Source organism: Chaetura pelagica, unplaced genomic scaffold (genome assembly GCF_000747805.2).
Source record: "Chaetura pelagica isolate M959 unplaced genomic scaffold, ChaPel_1.0 scaffold82, whole genome shotgun sequence".
In the NCBI taxonomy this organism is placed as follows: Eukaryota; Metazoa; Chordata; class Aves; order Apodiformes; family Apodidae; genus Chaetura; species Chaetura pelagica.
The window spans coordinates 8,347,960-8,367,250 of NW_009952990.1; the positions used below are offsets into that span (position 1 = coordinate 8,347,960).

Here is a 19,291-nt window from a genome sequence, read left to right on the forward strand (position 1 = left end):
TCATAAACTGTGTGCAGTAACACAAGCACTATTTACCAGTAGTTTAAGCAGTGTTTGTGAGTTATTGTCATTGCTGCTGGACAAGTTCACTTCCCATTAATGTCAGTGGAATTTCTGTGGGAGCTTAGCAACTGGTGGTAAGGCGTTATGGGGGTAATGGAGAGGGATGACAGGGGAACATATTAATGCAAATGCATGTGAGGCTGAAGCAACCTGTGGTCTGTATTAAAGTAGAGCATTCAGGTGATACTTTGCAGATAGTAAGGGTTGTACTTGGATGAATTAGTCCTTACCCTGACTGGGGGGGCTTTCTGCTTCACAGATGTGGCCGTACTATTAGTCAAAATACATTTTCCCCAAGTCTAAAATTGTATTAACCACTTCTTCCCTTTTCAAATGGCTTTGTTCCTCTTTGCAGTTTAAATTCAGGTTATTTATATTTATCTAGATAACATCCTTTAAGTACTTTTAAATACAAATGTGCTTCTCAATTTTCACTTCTTCTAAAACTGGCAGTAAAACATACTTCAAAACTGCTCTGTAGCACAGATTACCTCTTCACTTACCCGTATTTTCTCTTACATGCAGCAAAGTAGGTATTGCCTATTTCTCTTGCAGACCACATACATTGATGAGAGCAGCAGGTCCATATGCTGTTCCCAAAAAGAACCAGTTGGACTGCACAACGCTGAACATGTTGGCTGCTAGATCTTTTCTGTCTTCAGCTTCCTGCTAAAACAGCTTTGTTTTGATTGTTCCACATAGTAAACTGTTGTTGATCACTGTAAGGCTGAACGGTGCTGGTGGCTGACTCACTCACTGCTCCTGGCTTGACTACTCCACAGCCTAATGAGGAAATGTGAGAAACCCACTAAGAAAAAGGGCCAGTAGCTAACAAAGGAAGAAATACAGGAAGAAAAGGGAATCTAGCAACCATCATACAAACAGAAATCACTGAGAGAAGTCACTAATGTTTTTTCCAAATCTAAGCTGTATTTTCTTTTCTTGATTGATTCTGTAAGACACTTAGGTTTTGAAAATGGAATGCATAAACACTGTGTGGTAGGAATCAGCTGAGAAGCAACATCTCAATATATGGCACAGGAATGTGTGGAGCACTTCTGATGGTGAAGGAACCTGGCTTCCTAAACAGTCATTCTCAAAGAATCTTAAAAATATTTGTGGGAGAGATAAAGTTGGTGAAATACAATTTTCAGAGCTGCTGTCTGCTTATTTAAAGCATAAATGATCTCACAGCATTTCTATGTGTTTTCATATCAATGTTAAGCTTATCTTATAAACACATCTGCAGTACGTACAGTAAGTTAAAAACTTCTATTCTAAAACACGGATGCAAAGAGAATGTGTCTTGGATGCTTACTGGCATGAAGAGAGATATCCTGTCTTATTCTTTTTTGTTCTGTGATACAGTTGTAGCATTATCTGGTATCCAGGGCTTTGAAGGATCTACTGTAAGCATGTCAAAGACTTTTGAAATTACTTCGTTTTTGTAAATATTAGATCACAAAAACTGTGGAATGAGTCCTATGAACTTTCATTAAACAATTTGTCTGTCCCACTATTGTTTTTCTTGTTTTGGAGTAGAAATTAAGCTAGCATTAGTAACACTCTGCGTGCTTATTATTTCAGAGAAAAAACCAATCTGTTCCAATAATTATCATGCTTATACAAACTTGCATTCAAGGTGCAGCTTAGACACTACTTAGTCACTACTGTGAGCTGCTTGTGCAGCCAGAGAGACATTCCTTGTTCGAGATTTCCATTTCCATGATGGAGCTTGGGCCAGGCAAAACTGCTTTCCTGTGGTCAGTGTCTTATCTCCTTTGATAGTGCTGGGCAGTCCTGGACTAACAAGCTATGGGATAAATCTTCCACTTGGTAGTTTCGCACATGGGAAAAGAGCATTCCCACAGTAAACAGTAACTTGCCTGGACCCCTTTCTGGCTAACACCCACTGGCTCAGAAAAATAAGGGAGGTGTCACAGCTCACAGGGCAGTTGGCAGCATATGGACATGAAGGCTGGGTGGTTGGAGGCTGGGAATGGCTAAGCCCAAACTTGGAGTCCAGATTAAAACTTGACAAGAGTCTAAGACTGGGACAGACCCTGTTCCCTTTAAAGAACTTTTTCCTAATGTCCAAACTAAATCTACCCTTTTCTGAAATGAAGCAATCAAAAACTACAAAATCTCACGATTAAGAGTTTCCTGGTGATTTGATTCTATCCAATTAAACATATGTTAGGAAATTCTAGAAACAAGATTGAGTCCAATTTTATTTATCCTGACAGTTCTTTAATACAAATACTAGTGTGAAGCTTTTAATTTCCACAGTGCTCAGTCCCACAAACAGCCATCACAACAGCAGCACTTGCTAGGTATTTTAATTTTGTTTTACAGGTGGGACAAACTTCTTCACAGCCATGTGGCAAGCACATTTGCAAAGCAGGTTTAGAAACTGGGATATCTTGGCATCTTTTCCTTAATTCAAATTACTCTCTTCTGAGCCAGAGCAGTACATAAAATATATAGAGTGGGGTTGAAATCCTGTCCCTACAGAAATTAATCTAATTTAAACGTTATGGTGCAGTTCCGTATCCTTAAGGTCTAAGTTATTCTGTTCACCAAAATAAATTGCTTACAAATTGGCAAACTAACAAATATCAGCATTTATTGAAATAAAATCCATATGTTCTTCAAATCCATGTAGCATCATCAACTACTTCCAGATGTAAATATCCATGAATAGCTTTAAGGAACCTCAGTCCCACAGTCCGTTTTCATCATGATCCTCAAAATTAGCACTGTTCACAACCAATAGACAACAGTATTTAGTCTCCTCAAGAAACAATACTTGTTGCTTTCCTTAAAGCCAGGTATCCTGTGACCACATCTGAAGGGAGCATCCTAATATAGGCAAATTCTTCAATAGTACTAAATCTCAGCTTGCTCTGGGGATCTGTGTAATTTGCCTGAAAAAGAAACAATGGCAGAGGCAATATTAAAATAAAATATTGAAACAGAATACTAAAAAGTGTCTAATTACAAGACAACATAACAGTTTCTTTTCCCAGTAACAGCACTGCTGTCCTACCATGGGACCAAAAGTTTTTTCTTTCTCCTTGTGTCAGAACTAATGACAAGTTAGCAAACCCCTAAAAATCACATTAGAAATGCATTAAACATAACATAGGGCTGAGACAGTTTCACACAAAACGAAGTGTAAAAAAAATTCCACAACTCTCTAAACTCACCCTAGCAACGCTGTGCCTTGTGCAGTCTCTCTGAAGGCAGCTCTCCAAAGAGTCCGGCTGCTGCCAATAAATTACCCACAAAGAGACTGAATTATGGGTGCTCTGATAGCTTTGGACTGATTTTCTCTTCCTGCATACAACTTGGCTTTTAATTTACTTTAAAGTGGCTGCTAAAGCAAGGGAGCCTCAGCTTATAGTGCTGTGACTGAACTGATAAGAAATTTTAACTCAGCATTGTGCTTTGCTGCAGACGCCTGCTTTCAGGATAGCAGCCCGGCCAGCAAACCCTGTGCTACGCTTGTATCCTCTGCTATTTTTGCACTCTGGGTGCCTGGGAGCGATGCCAGATTCCTCCCATCCTCTGCCCTTCCCTGTTACAGAAACCTTGAGCTCTGATGAGCCTGGGGGGCAGCACAGGAGGCTGGGCGAGAAGAAGGCAGGCTTCAGGGTATCACCTCTCCACCTTCAGCCTCCAGGATGGTCACGGCCCATGCAGTTTTGGATTACTATGTGCCTGCCAAGGCTCTTAAAACGTCTTCTGTACCTTTAACAGGTGGTGGTGGCAGGCTGCAAGGCACAGGCAGTTGAGATCCCTTAAGACATTGCTACTGAAAAAGAAAAGGCCAGGAAGAGCTAGAGCACTTCCTCTATCCACACTGTTGAAGTGCAGAGCCCTCTACCATTTTATCTTGGAAAGGATCTGTTGACCATTGTAACAATCCAGTTAATCATCTGGCCTGATAAGACTTAGCAGAACATATTTGTACTTTGTTTCTTTACAAAGAAATGCTACAAGGTTAATTACATGTAGTCACCTAACAGTCAAATCATCAATTCATTTTCAAACAAATGGCAAAGTTAGGACGTTAGGAGTAAATTTATCCCTGGTGGTAACTTCATGATTATAGCAGGTATGAATTTATTTTTATTTCACACTTTAAGCCTGGCCTCACATAGGAAAAACAGAACCTAGCAGACTACTTTTCACATGTGCATGATTCGGTAACTAACTAGACAAGCAAGATCTGCAATCTGTGTTACACATGAATCTAGGTTAAAAATATTCTGGCAGTTCTTCAGCATTTGGATCCGCCGCATCAGGCTGTGCTGTTTGCACACAGAAATCTATTGTAACTAGTCATTTATGGCATGACTTCAGTCTGCAAATAAACTTCACTGCTACCTCAGAAAGAATTAAAACATTAGAAAAGTGAAGTGAGGTGATTTTGCAAAGAAAAAACTCTGTCGTGTTTAGAAACTAAGTCACAGGCCACAGACGCCCCTCAGATACAATAAATGAGTTATCTCAGTTTGTCTCTATAGTAACATGGCTGATGTGTTTTCAGAAAAGGAAGAAAAATACAAACATTTGAAGGTTCAGGTGTTTTTTTTTAATCTGCTTTACAATAAATTACTTTTTTAGCATATAAAAATACCTAAATAATCATCTTGCAACTTTGGAAATCATAGTTTAATTTTGCTGTGTCAATATAGTAGAGAAAAGCTTTTGCATTCTAGGCTGCCTTACAAATATAAATTGGTTGCTCTGCTTAGGCCATTAGTAGATTTAAATCCATTTGTGTTACACACAAAACTAGAAGAGGATCAGTACAATTTTTTTTTTTCTCCCATGGGGAATCCAGCATTCCCATAGAAAATATACTCTTATGCAAATACTTTCAGATCTTACACAGAAATATAGGGACATTTTCCTTATATTTCTAAAATATCTATTACCCACATATCTTCCTATTAGGAAATTATATTGAAAATATATTTAGTGCTTCTTATGAAACATTTCTGTCTTACCAATTTAAAGGACGTGCTGTCTCAGTTATCTTAATTAAAAAGTTTTTTTAAACATGGTATTTTTATCATAGTCTGGAGAAACCTTGCAGGCCTCCTAAAATAGGAAACTTGACTCACAGTACAATTAGAGGATGGAAAATTAAGAAGAAGAGAAAAAGTGGAAAGACAAAACAAAAAGGAAATGGATTCATATAGAAAGAAGAGTACTTATATTGAGCTAGAACAGTTACAGTACATAAATCACTGATGGAAAAGAGGAGCTGAGGGACTGAGAGACTCCTGTTTCCTATGGCTAAACTAATCCTTAGCTGGTAGGGCCTCCATTCACATCTATAACCTGCATCATCACCTCGCTATAGGTGCAACAACTGCATATGCAACCAAGGCCAGTGTTGGAGAGGATTATTTGGTTCCTTGGAGATGGGGCAGTGAAACAGACTTATTCCCTTATGCCTTCTGCCCCACGTAAGTCTCTTACTGGTCAGAGATGTTGCTACAATGCTAATAGCACCTGATGCAAATGCTACAAATATTTGGAAAGCAACTTTAAAGGAAGAGGATGGAAAACAGATGAACAACCCATTATGGCATTTTTGCTATTTTGGTGAAATCTACTCATGATTATTTCACATGTCCACCTACTCCCTCTTCCTCCATCCACTGCATCTTTATATAAAATAGGGGTACTTCTGCAAAGTTCCTTAGTCAACTGACCCTTGCTCATTGTCTGAAAACAAGTTGCTATGGTATCAAAATGACACTCTCATGAGTACAAGACTGCAAGTTTGCCTGTCTGGAGGGAATTCTTTTCCCTGGGTTTGTGAGCAGTCTCTTCCATTTGCCATCTGCCAGATCATCTGCAAGGGAGATGTTGCTTTCCCCTTCCTTCATGACACCAAGGGTTACCAGCCTCAATCTGAGCAACCCACTCCATTTCCAAATCATGTCCAAAGGCACAGGCTGGAAACATACCATCTCCTAGGTGCCTTATTTAAATATGTCATTTTAAAAATAAAAATGTAATGGAAAACATATGCTGCCAAATCAAGAACACAAATGCCAGGATGTGCAGGATTACAGTTGGCACTAGAGCTATTCTTTAACCCCCAGCACTGTGCAACTACTCTAAGGCAGTCCTTAATTAAGTGCTCACCCACTTTTTTTTTCCCAGGAGGGACTTTCACGTCATTCAGTGTATAGAATGCAAGGTGCTGTGTTACCTACATCAACTTAAAAAATATGTATATTGACAGGCATCTCTGTGAGGTGATACCAACCCTATGAGTTGGGCTAGAGCCCTATGGATGAGAAACAGATTAAACTGGGGAAACAGATTAAACTGGGGAATCTTTCTGAAACTTTCTCTAAAAGAAACAATGAACTAAATCAGCCTCAGGCAAACACTCCACATGGAAAGTTTCAGTCTGCGTGGTTAAAGCTTGGCAAAGTTAGGAGCCATGGAGATTGTGGGCCACCAGCTTTCACTGTAACAATATCAAGAATTAGAAATTATGGGGACCAATGCAGACTCTAGAGCTGGGAAAACAGTGTGATAGGAGCCATCTGGCAGAACAAGGTATTTAATCTGTCCTCATATTTAACAACAACCTGAGGATTTTGTGATGTAGCAACAGTGTTTGGGGTTTGGTCCTAAAATCCCTGGACTGTTAAGCTCAAGGCTGAATAGGAATCTCAGAAAGTATGTATTTTACAAAAGCATGCACTGGCTTTATTTCATTATGGAAAGTGAGATGACAATTTCAAAGAGAAAAGTAAAATTCTTACTGGAAGTCCTGAAATGTCTGAATATTTCTTGGCAGGTTTAAAGGAGGGAGGAGCATCAATATTGAAATCTAGAGAGAAACAAAGGAATAAATTAATTGTGCTACATACATTTTAAAATGTAAACTCAAAATGTAAATAAGTAACAGTACTTCTTTAAATTGCTGCCTTTACTTTCTGAGGTCTCTACTAACTAAGAGAAAGAAATATGAAGAATGACCACTGAAAGCATTTAGCCTGTTAGCACTTTAAACAACAGCCTGATTTTGCTCACCTCTCTAAATACAAGTTCAGTAAGCAGAAGTGCTGCCCAAAAAAGAAAAATGCAAGAGAGCTACTTTGGATGTGTTGATTTTTTCCAAGTCTTAATAAATTTCCTAGCAGTCAGTTATTTGCAAAGAACAGCCATTATCATACGTGTGCTGCATGTTAAAACCATGAAGCATTGCTCAAGATTGCAGCTCTGAAATACTATAATCCAGAAAAGCAAAATAATCTTTTAAATCAGTTACATCTTTAAGCACGTACCACTTTAAGCCCAGTGAATGACCTACAAAATGTTCTGAATGTGTAAATTAAATGATAGAAATTGCTGTTCTTTGGTGCTCTTTAGATAGCAACTCCCATTCTTAAACATTTTGAGATAGTCAGTATGTTTCAGTAGTTAAATTCTCAATTTTGGACATTTACAAAAATATGTTGTACCTAGCTTACCTCTTTCCTCCTTCCTGATCTCCCTTGCACCTCATTCAGATTCTATGATCAATTCAAATGCTCCATGCATATCAAATTTCTAACTCATCATCTCATAATTCAAAAGACACTAATGCCACAGACAGCTGGTTTTAAATGAGTAATTGAGTTTCTTTTCCCACCTTCTTGAAAAGAGCCTGTAAATCTTCTGTTGCAAACACAACACAATAGAAATAGCAACATCAGCAGATTGTCAGTTACAATATCCAGGAACACACAATAGTTTGCATTTTTCTCTAACAGTTGTGTCTAAAACACTTAAAAAAACTGGCAAGCTATTTTTGGACAAAGCACCAAGTCTGACAAAAAGTATAAGCATATGCTCAATTCTGAGATGCCTCCACTTGCTTAAGTAAAATCTGAGGATCCCATTCTGTCTCTAGCTACATTCAGTGGTATCCTACTTTACAAGTAGGCTTGAAGTATATCTAGATTAAAACCACTGCTGTTACTCTGCTCCTGCAGATGTACATCAGCTAGCTGTAATCAGGACTGCTAATAGAGTAGTTTCAGTTGTGCTGAACTAAATAAGGGAGGTATGATTTTAATCTCCCAGTAATCTAGGATAAGGAGCTGGATAGGAAGCTTGGGCTGAGGTCTAAGCTACTGTAGGTCTGTGGCTTAGCAGAATCTATTTCAAAATAGTTCAAAGGTAGCTAATCAAGCAGCAGCCACCCATCAGAAGCCATTTGGGCTGCATGCAGAGGAGGACACTCCTCAGCAGTGAAAAGGTGACAAACACCTATCGGGAATAAGGAGTTTCTGACCTGGTTTGGATACACATTTCCTTTTTCAAACTCTCTCCCCAAATGTATTTGAACTTTGTCAAAATATTGCAAATTATTTCCTTCTCCTTCCTTTCCATTTATGGCTGGTGACTGTGATTGGACTAGTCACAAACATACTACTGGACCCTCTTCAAGCAGCATACTGCATGCACTGATGAAATAAATTAGGTTTGTTTTAAAGAAAGTTATTTGTGTGGATTTTATTTTTTATAAATACATGCAAAGCGTCTAAGCAGCTTACAGCTAGGATCATTCAGTTGCCATGGCAATGCCCTTTCAGAAGCAAGAATTTGTTTTAGGTTCTTCCAAGTTCTGTTCTTCTTGCCAGCTGCTGCTCCCCCAATGCCAGAGTGCTAGAATTAAAAATACAGTGGTTAGAGAAAAAATAAAGAAAGAATACTATTTCTGAGAGTGATACTTCCATTTCATAGTCTTTCTGCTATGTCTCATCTTGTTATGAACTTTTTTTTATAACCTCACTTATTTCATCAGCACGCTAATACAGTGTACACTTTAATCTTGACTGCAAGAAAAACAAAGCTTTTTGGACTATGTCAAAGCTACTATGTTTAGGATTAACTGAAGGAAATGAAAATCTGCTTTTTACATGGAAATGGAAAATCAATGTGGTTAGGTTTAGCCTGAGATTACAGGATTCTGTATGTATTTCCCATCGTATTAGAACTTATTACTATGAAGTTGTGTCTAAAATTGTGATTACATGGCTGAAATTTCTCTCTCCTTTTTATGGTATATTACAGGTGCAGCTCTTGTAAATTATCCCTGACTGTAGAAAACACAACTGATCTTGCAAAACGTAATAAATACTAAAAGAAATTTCCCAGAAATTCTATTTTTCTTTCAAAGGATAGAAGACAGTAGAAAAGGAGCAATAAATAGAATGTTGACTGCCAAGACAATTTTGCATTTTGAAAGGTACACTAATGGAAGGCTTGCCACAGGTACTATAATGGTAGTTTCAGTTATCAAATGTGATTGCTACAGAGTAATTTATTTATGTCCCTCCAGAGACAGAAGCTGCACAACATACTGTACTACTTCCAAATGATCAAAGAACACAGATTTACAGCTTTACTTCAAGAAAGAAAATGTTCTTACAACTGGGGGGTTGTTTTTATCTTTGTTAATAATTACTACCTGTCATATCTGTCTCATCAAAACTCAGCAAAGTACTGCAAACACACTTCTGCTGTGATTTGTTTATAAATTAGCCTGGTAAATTGCCGAGAATGATAGAAGGAAGGATTCCAAGAGAAAGCTTTTTTCTGCAGAAGTACGATATATTCAGAAAAGATGTTCATGAGCTGATGATATATCAGGTTTTGTCAACGGATATCCAATATACAAAGCACATCTAGAGATGATTGTAAGGAGCAATGGATGCAAAGTCGAGCACGGGAAGTTCCACCTCAACATGAGGAAGAACTCCTTTACTGTAAGGGTTATGGAGCTGAGGAAGAGGCTGCCCAGGGAGGTTGTGGAGTCTCCTTCTCTGGAGACTTTCAAGACCTGTCTGGATGTGTTTCTGAGTGATCTGCCCTAGATTCTGTGGTGGTCCAGCTCTGGCAGGGGGGTTGGACTCGATGATCTCCAGAGGTCTCTTCCAACTCCTAACATTCTGTGATTCTGTGATGCTGTAAAATAGAGACTACTGGAATATGAAATGAAAATAGATGTACTACCACATTAGTAATTCCAATTAATTACATGTTTTTTCCTCCAAATCATTGCATAATTATGATTTTTTGCAGTTATCTGGCTTCTCAAAAGCAACTACTGGGTTTCTGTGAAGTTATGCCACCTGGAAATGGGGCTGAATATCACTTCCTATACCTACAATAAAAAGGCAATGACTGCCAAGCACAAACAAACCAAGCTACTACCCCTGTAGTAGTGAAGTTCAGGGAAAGCTCAGGCTAGGACAGGTGGAGGTATTAATTGCTCTACAAAACTGTCAAAAGGTCTTTTTCCCCTTCCCCATTCCCAAGGGATACAAACTCCATTCAGGAAGTTTAGGAAAAGGTAGTAACTTCCTTCCTCTCTGCTTTTAAGTCTATCCTCTGCAGCGAGTTAATGGTTCAAATTTGGGCATATTTATCAGAGTGTGACATGATTTTATTCTTTTCAAGGCAAATTAGGCTGGAAAAGTACAAAATGTAATCCAGATTGTTACTACTAGTTCATACCAACAAAGAGCTTGTTAAAACTCAATACATTTCTTCTCAAATTAGTTACTGTATAGGGCAAAACAATTCCATGTTTTTATTATAAATGCTTATTATTTCTGCAGCAGTTGCCAAAGGCCCTGTACATTCATTCCTATTTCAAGCATAGACACTTGTATTGCCTCTTTGGAAATGAAATCCCTCTAAGAACTGAAGGATCAGCACAAGGCCTCGTGGCGAAGTCCTATATGAAAACTACACGGAATGACTCTAGGTACAAATGGAGCTTCTCCGATAAGCTTCATTTCTCAAAGACACTGGTGCTCACTGGAGGATTACAGTGAGCAAAATATGCAGTCATTTGAATGCTCCTAGTGACAGCGGTTGTCTGCAAAGCAGACATAGAGCAACTTGCAAGTCATATATCCCCTGCCAAACCTGTGTTAGTGAGCTGTGTGATGCCTGATTACTCAGGTTTTATGCTGTGGGATATTGTATCTTAATCATACAGAATGAAATATGGGATAAAATCCTTCTAATTATTGGCTTAGGACCAGCAGTCTGAGAAGTCTGCTTGTCTAGAAAGCAGTTGTACAGTATGCCAGTGAGTTGGCTCTGGCACAGCAAAATAAAAAATAGTAAAAACAAACCCAGCAGTGACAGCATTACTAGCTGTAGTCTTCCTTCACCTTCTCCCCCAGTTTAAACCTCCAAGCAGTTTAGCAGCCTGCATTTCGTCAGCTGTCAGAGTTTGCATGACTTCTGAATGCCAGCAGGCCAGGCTTCTGGGGAACACAGAGCATTTGCTTCTAAATCTAGCAATTACTGGAAGAACAGACACCACAGGTCTGTTGAGACTTTCAGGGTCCAGGAGAGGAGCAAAATGCCACTTTCTAATGACTCTGGCTTATTTCTGGTTTAATTGTTTTGCAGCCTGCCTTGACTAGAAACTGGGAGATGAGATTCTTACACTCACAACAGTATAAATTATTTCTCTCTAGCCATGGTACTTGGTGAGATACCACACCATAAAACTTCTGCACTTACCTTCATCTGGCAGGTTTTCTGACTCTGTTCCAGAATTTAATATAATAGTTCTGCCTCTGGACCAATGCCAATTTCATGCTATAATAGAGAATGCACTTTGGACCATAGTGCAGCATGGACTACAGGTGAATTCCTTATGAATTGCTGACTTCTTATTTGGCTGTTAAGCTGACTTTCTTAGTATTTGCATTAGCAATATGGTTAAACAATCCTAGTTAATGTTTTATTTGAAGAGTTTAGAATGTCAAATTGTTAAAATAGTATACTTACGATGAAGTTTGGATCTTTAAATGGTAATGGCTTGGCGGTTGTTTCCACTGATCCTGTGCTGGAGTCTGTGTTCAGAAATTTGTTTTCATTCATGGCGTCCCCACCTGCACCCTAAGGAAAAAATACAGTCTTACTGCTTGTTATTACTCTGGGAAACTTTAACTGGAGATTGAGCTCTCTGCTCTCTTACCTACCTGTTGCCTTTTTAGCTTTTCTATCTCTAAAATCTTTACAGATTGGACTGGGGGAGCATGAAACAATTTTTGTCAAGCTTTTTGCAAATGATACATAAAGGGGAGGAGGGGAATAGATTGGACAAAGCCTACTGTGTAAGAACAGCACTGGGTTTATTTCAGTACTAATGGACACCATCTCTATAATAAAGTTCAAGACAACATATGAAACCAGAAACAGCAGAAATGTATGTAGGATTTTTTTCAGAATGTTCCATATTAAAGCATTAACAGGAATATATAAAATTCACTAAAAGTTTTTTTTGTCAAGGTTCTAAAGAATAATGGATCAATCAGTTTATTCCCCTTATGTGGCTTTAATCAATCCTGAGTGAGGATTGAGGGGAAAAAAATATAATTACTATATATATTATTTTTATATACAAGCCTCACAAAGTCTACACTGCTACTAGTTGGTGTTTTCTAGGCTTTTCTTTATGGTTTATTTATTTAGCAGGATGAGTACTTGGAGAAGGTGTGTGTGTGACTAGAAAGCTAAAAAAGTTACGTGGCAGTATAAACAATTTCTGATAGTTCTGCAGGGCTGAGTCTATCTTGTTGGTTTTTTTTTTAAATTTTGTGAGCACCTTGTAAGCCTCCACACTGCCAGAAATAGCCCATGTTACATACATAAGTGTTCCTCATGAAATCCTCATATATACAGAATCCCATGAGGACTTCGCCATTGAGTTCAATCAATAGGATTTCATACCTTGATTATTTTTTCTTGAAGAACAAAAATCTTGGCTAAAAGCTAAATCAATATTTACTGAACAAGTGGTTAACATGCGTCTTTACCTTCAGGCAGATAATACTTAGAACAAAAAATGTTACTGTGGAAGCCTGCACTGCAAAACCTTCTGTGTTACTACAATACTCTTATATGTATGAGAAAAAAGGATCATTGTTATTAATGAATTATGGGAGTACCTCTAGAAACCGAGACTTTATAGCAAATGCCTTGATTCAGGATATCCCTCTCCATGTGATTATAAGGGAAGTGTTTGTATTTTTAACTACACGTGTGAGCAGTTACAGGATTAGGAACTAGGCAAGTCGAAGTCTTCTTTGAGGAAATACATCAGTTATTCAAAAGTGCCTGTTTTGAACATAGTAAAGAGGTCTTAAATATTCAAAGTATGGTATAAAGAAGCATTCAAGTAAATATTCATGTTTCTAGTATCTTACTAAAATAAAATATACTAATAGATATTCTCTATTTTCAAAACAAGTCGGTCCTCTGTAAGGTAACAGTACAGAGGATATTGCGATAATAACATCAGTGGAAGCAACTCTAAAGTTTGTAGCTTAAACTTGATTCTTCCCATTCTGAGGGCAACATTAGAAGGCAGTGACTGTCACAGGAACAGAAGAAATGCAGATGGGTGTTTAGAAACATGTGCATGATGTGACAGTGAGCAGAGAAAATAGTATCTTCAGCAATCCTGAGTAAAGTGGCTTTATAAAATTAGTTGCTAGGTTTCAAACTACATTCTTGTACATGCATGGTTCCAGCACTTTGTATTTCAGCTGCAAACAGTAAAGTCAATTTTGAGAAAGACAAGGCTTCAGATATAAGATTATTTTTTATTAATAAAGTATCTCTGATTAATAAAGTATCTCTGGTCATAATCCATGTGAATTCTGTAAGTGGAAGAATCAGCACTCAGTTAAAAGTGTTCTTACCTTTTATTTGGTACCATCTGGTCTGTTTTAAATCCAACCCTACAGTTTTTATTAATTACTTTATCATTTTTACCACTTCAGTGAGCTTCTCCTAAGTATTCTATAGCTTATGAAACTGATTTTGAGTAGCATTTCCGCAAAATCTAGAAACAGTATCTAGTATTTTGAGACAGAACAAATAAAAATGGTTTATCAGTAAAGAGGAAGAAGCTTCCTTACACATACAGTCTTTAATTTCTGCAGCCAGGTACATTTAGACATTACACCCACTGACTTCAGTGGGTTTTTCTGTGTGGATTCAGTGCTAATCTTGCTGGTGCATTGGGAAGGAAAGTAAGGAAGTGTTCCTTGCAGGACAACTCCTGAATGTAAATTCTATATGTCATTTCTTTTCCAGACCAACCCCTAAGGGACTTCAGGTATTAGTGCTGCTAAGAGTTGGGATAACTCACATTACAGGCCAGATGTTAATTTTGTTTGTGCTAGTATCCCTTGCAGAGTGACAGAGGCAGCAGGATCCAGAGCAGCAGCTGCTGCTTTGCTGGGCCATGTAGACACTGAAGCCATCCTCCAGTCTCACTGAGACGTAAGGCCAGCAGGAGATCCTGGACCTGTCATGGACAATTTGAGAGCCGTGGTTTCCCCTCCAATACAAATTGTGCAGGCTAGTGTGCAGCACTGTAAAGCAGCTTGCATATCATAGTGGTATGCAGTTGATACCATGATTTCAGAGCCCTGTGACACACTAGGAAGAAAACAGGACTACAATAATCCCAGTTAAATGCTGGGAACTAAAATAAACGTGTGTCTGTAGATGCAGGCCAGTTCCTCTCACTTAGCATTGCTTGTATGTAAATTCTGATTTTTAGCAGTAGCAGTAGCACTGTGGAAGAGAGATCTCAACTAATGTGCTTTCATTTCTGAAAAAAACATTAAGGAGTTGAGTAGAAGCATTGCTTCCAGAATATTGCACAAAGGAGTGAACTCCAGCAAATGATCTTTCCGTGCAGCCTGCAGAAGTCTCAGCTGAACAAATTGACAGCATCTCAACAATCTACAAATGTGCACAGGAAAAACTATTTAATGTTTCAGGGTTGTTTTTTTTAAGTTTTTTTTTAAAGGTGGGGGTAGATGCCAAATTAATTTTAACTAATATGGATCTACCTTTGTACTGCAAAAACCATGTTTCCTGAAAGTGAGTAATACAGTGCTAATACAAAACATTATTTACAGCCTGAAAGATTCCTCAGTGAACAATTACTGTACAGTAAAGATAAGCTTTAACATTTAACGTTAGTTGAACAAATCTCTCCCGAGTGTGCTTGTTTGCTTGGTTGTTTAGTTTGGAAGATAGTTCATTCTTCACTGTCGTATGTCGAGGCAAACAAACAGGAGTGACTTCCAGTCCCTTCTGCAGCCCAATGAAGCAATGGCAGTGGCGTGAGTGCACTGAGGAAGCGCCTGTCACCAGGGAACATGAACTGCTCAATGTGTGCAGTAACCCTCAGTCACATGTGGGGTTACTTCCCCTTCCTGCCCAATTCACAACCAGTCCCCAGCACATTTTCTCTACCCAGCCAGTCTCTTAGCTAACTCCCTCACCCCCAGCACTCTAGGATAATCCCAAATGCTTTGCAGAGTGCTAGAAAGAAAAGTATAACTGTGGGCTGAAACTCTCAATAGCTTCTTTAAAGCTTCTTTTTAATGGGTCTTGTAAAGTTAACATACCGGGAACTCAATATACACTTCAAGGAGTGTCCTGGTTTGAGCCAGGATGAAGCCAATTTTTCTTTTTACTGTTTTTTTTTTCCTTCAGTAAGCTTTCTTGTAGCTAGCAACAGTGTGTTCTGCTAGGCTGATAAGACAGTGGAATGTTTTTCTAACTACTGAGGCTTCAAGGCTGCACCTGCACTCTACCGGCTCAGACACTATGGGGAGATCTGTGACCCCCCCGTAGGAGGCTGAGTTAGATGGACAGCAAAATTGGCCAAAGATATTCCATTCCATATATCTACGTAAGCTCAGAGGAAGGTCAGAGATCACAGAAGACAACTTCCTTCCTTCCTTCTTCTTCTTCCCTTCTCTTCCGTCCATGGCTGGCGTCTGGGGAGGACTCTGTTCATCCATCACCGTCGACCCTTAGGCTCGAGATCTCCTGACCCCCATAACTCTCTGCTTTCTCCAGCAGCAGCTCCGGGATTCCTCGGGACTCTTCCCAGTTCAGGGAAGTGCTGTGGGAGTTGCTGGGGTGGGGGGAGGCGAGAGGCTTTTGCCCATTCCTGAACATATCTGTACATAATTGTATATATTTTCTTGTATGATTCATTAGTGTTTTAATTAAAACTGTGTAGTTTAGTTTTCAATCCAGCCAAGTCTCTCTCTTTTTCTCTCTCTCCTTCCCTACCTGGGTTGGGGGGAGGGGGGGATCGAGAGCATTGTTGTCGGACCTGAGTCAAACTGTGACAAAGGAGAGAGACAGGGAAGCAGCTTTTCATGTGCACTTGATAACTGAATTGTGTCTTTTAAACATGTAGCTAGGGCTACAGGGAATTTGTGCTACAACAGTCACTAAGCAGTGTGTGTTTTTCTCCATAGGCTGTTGAAGATTATAACAACAAAGACCTTGGAGTGGCTTTCCACTGACAGGGTATATCTGCACTGGCAAGCGAAGGTGTGATTTCAGTAGAACTGAACATGCTTTTGCTAGTTTTACCTCAAATAACAATAAAAACACTGCAGTAAAGACTGCAGCTAAGTCATCAGTAACTATATTCATCCTTTCCCATCATCCTCCTCTGGCTGTTAACCTCCACAGAAGTCCATGCTGCCACCTCTTCTCATGTTACCTCCCTCTGCCCTCCTCCTCCCAGTAGCCTCCTGAGCCAAGCACAGAGCAACCTTGACTGGAATTGCGAGTTTTAAGAGCTGTAGACAGCAGGTCAAAGGCTTCTTATAGGACCACTCATGCAATATTATTCCCTCTATAAAATGACATTTATGTGCTTTAACTGAATTTAACTGCAATCCCAGTGTGACAGGTTGGCAGACTCTATCCTTCCTGGGATAGTCTGAAGCAATAATGGGGGGTGCCACTTCTTCACATTTCTTTTTGTAAGACCATCTACTGAGTATTCAGTGCATCTCAGCAGGGCGGGACACAGTCCTTCCTGTTACTCTCTAGGACTCCGTGCCAGTCACTGAGTGTGGAAGCTGGCTGAGGACTTCATGTGGTCAGGAGACAGCAAAAATTTGAGCAAGAGCGACGACCTGCAGCAAACACTTGGGAGTTCTAAGAGATTTGTTGTCAGAGCAGCCAAGTCTGGGGAAGAGACCTGAACTAAGCTTTGATACCTTCACAGTGGTTCCTTTTGAATAAAGCCAAACCCCAGGAATGAGCCTAGTTTGGACCCTACAGTAAATGCTGTCTGTACTGGGAGAAAACACACTGGGAGGCTTCCTATTCACATGCTACTTTCACTCTTATATTTTTTGGTAGATCTATTACTTTTTTCAATATATTCTATTCCAAATTCCCTACCACAGATGTATTGGTTTTCATGATTTCCAAAGATTGCTCCATCTGTCTGGTTTTATTTAAAGAGATGACAAGCAAAACTTGTAGACCTGAAAGCTGAATGCTTTGTTTTGGCTATTAATAGGTGTAATCGGCATTGTGAGGTTTGGGATGGGTGTCTGTGATGGGACTAAATACCAGGTGGAATTACTTTGTTATGAAAGTGCTTGTCTGAATCATTTTACCGCTCCCCACCCCAGCAAGGATTAAAACTGCATAACAGAATAATTGATATATGCTGAAATATTATATGTGCTGAAGTATCATTTCTTATCTATTTACTTTTATATTAAATTCTGTAATATTTTTTCATTATTTTAGAATAACAGGATTTTACAAAGTAAAAAACAACAACAAAACACCACAAAACATCAAAATATAAAAAACCATGAAACATAAAAGTCAAAGATGTAAATTTGTGGATTTCTAGGATCCTATCACTGCATACCATGCATGTCATGGCTTAGGAAGAAAAAAAGGGATTTGACCATCACTGAAGGTACACTATGATCACCAGTAGTCATTTTTACAGTTTTATATGGTAAAATAGAATTTAAAAACAGAAGGTAAACTGAACAGAGTGTTGGGAATGCAAAACTTAAATGCATAAATACATTCTGTAAGAACTGGAATGGGGGTTTCTAGCTGAAGGGAGCAAAAAAAACCACACCTGTAAATATATATTTATTGTTTTTTTTTTCTTTCTGCCAATAATTCATTAAACACTATATTGAGTACAGCAATTGCAGATGAAGCTGTTTATATATATAGTTTTTTAGCTTGGTTTTCCTTCTGTGTTAAGTATTTATGATATTCTAACTTTGTCTTACAGTGATGACTGGGGGGTTTTATGTCATAATTGAAAAATAAATAAGAGGGGTATGGTTCTAAATCAAGCCTTCACACTTGGTGATAACTTTGCCCCACACACCCAGTTTTGGCTTGCTGAGGAACCCACTTGTCTCCAACCTTTGTGTGTGAAGTTTAATTAATTGTTTTAATTATTGGTACTTACTTTTGGCAGTGATTTTCACAATCACAATAATACTACAATGACATTCTTAATTTTGTTGACACAATTGTTTTAACTCGGCCTCAGTAAGGGTATATGGCTAATTATTCCTGTCGTAGGTTACTTTTAAGCAGCAACATCCAACTTGTAGCACTTAATCTGCTTTTAGCTGTGTTTAAGTGTGACACCCTGATGAAGCTGTGACATGAAGCCAGGGAACAAAATGCTAATTTGTAAAATAGATGGATAATAGCTGTATTTTCACTAGCAGCCAATCACAGTGAGTGAGAATGGCATGTGAAAACAGAGCATGAATGTCACTAGATGACAGCAGCAATGACACAAGCAGACTTTTAAAATTTGGAGTAGACTATGAATGTCAGCTATTTAAGAGAGTCCTAGCTAATACTGTTCATACTGGAACATAGATTAAGCTGCTTGATTAATATATTAGTTCTTACTGTGTAACAAGCCTGGTACAGGCTCCTGCACATTCTGAATATTTAGTTCATTTAACTTTGCGTGATGACATGACAGGAGCCATTAAAACTAGAACATGTACACGCTGGCAGGCAAAAAGGCTCTTTACATTGCTGGGAACAATTCAGAGGAAGGTGTCAGATTTAGATCTGCTTGCGCTCAAGTGAAAATGATAGTTAAAAAATTTATCATCACCAACGTTATTAGCATAGTGTATTTCTGAAAGCAAACTTGCTGAAGACTCAGTAACAAGGTAAGAGTGATGAAATAGCACTCTCTTGAAAAATATTAACTCTCTCGACTCCCATGATAGAAAGTTTTGCTGGAAAGGCTTGTTCAGTAACATGTATAAACATGTCTTCTCCATCTGGTTGCATTTACTGGTTCTTAGATTCAGCA

At 38.7% G+C, this 19,291-nt stretch overlaps 1 protein-coding gene across 1 annotated transcript in view; it reads right to left on the reverse strand.

Annotated features, from left to right (window-relative positions):
* Positions 1 to 2,858: 2,858 nt before the first annotated feature.
* INO80C (INO80 complex subunit C) overlaps positions 2,859 to 19,291 on the reverse strand; it is a 19,045-nt gene continuing 2,612 nt past the window's right edge. Inside the window, 4 exon segments of the mRNA XM_009996503.1 lie at positions 2,859 to 2,990; positions 6,867 to 6,934; positions 8,646 to 8,757; positions 11,908 to 12,018. Coding sequence (XP_009994805.1) covers positions 2,859 to 2,990; positions 6,867 to 6,934; positions 8,646 to 8,757; positions 11,908 to 12,018 — 423 coding nt within the window.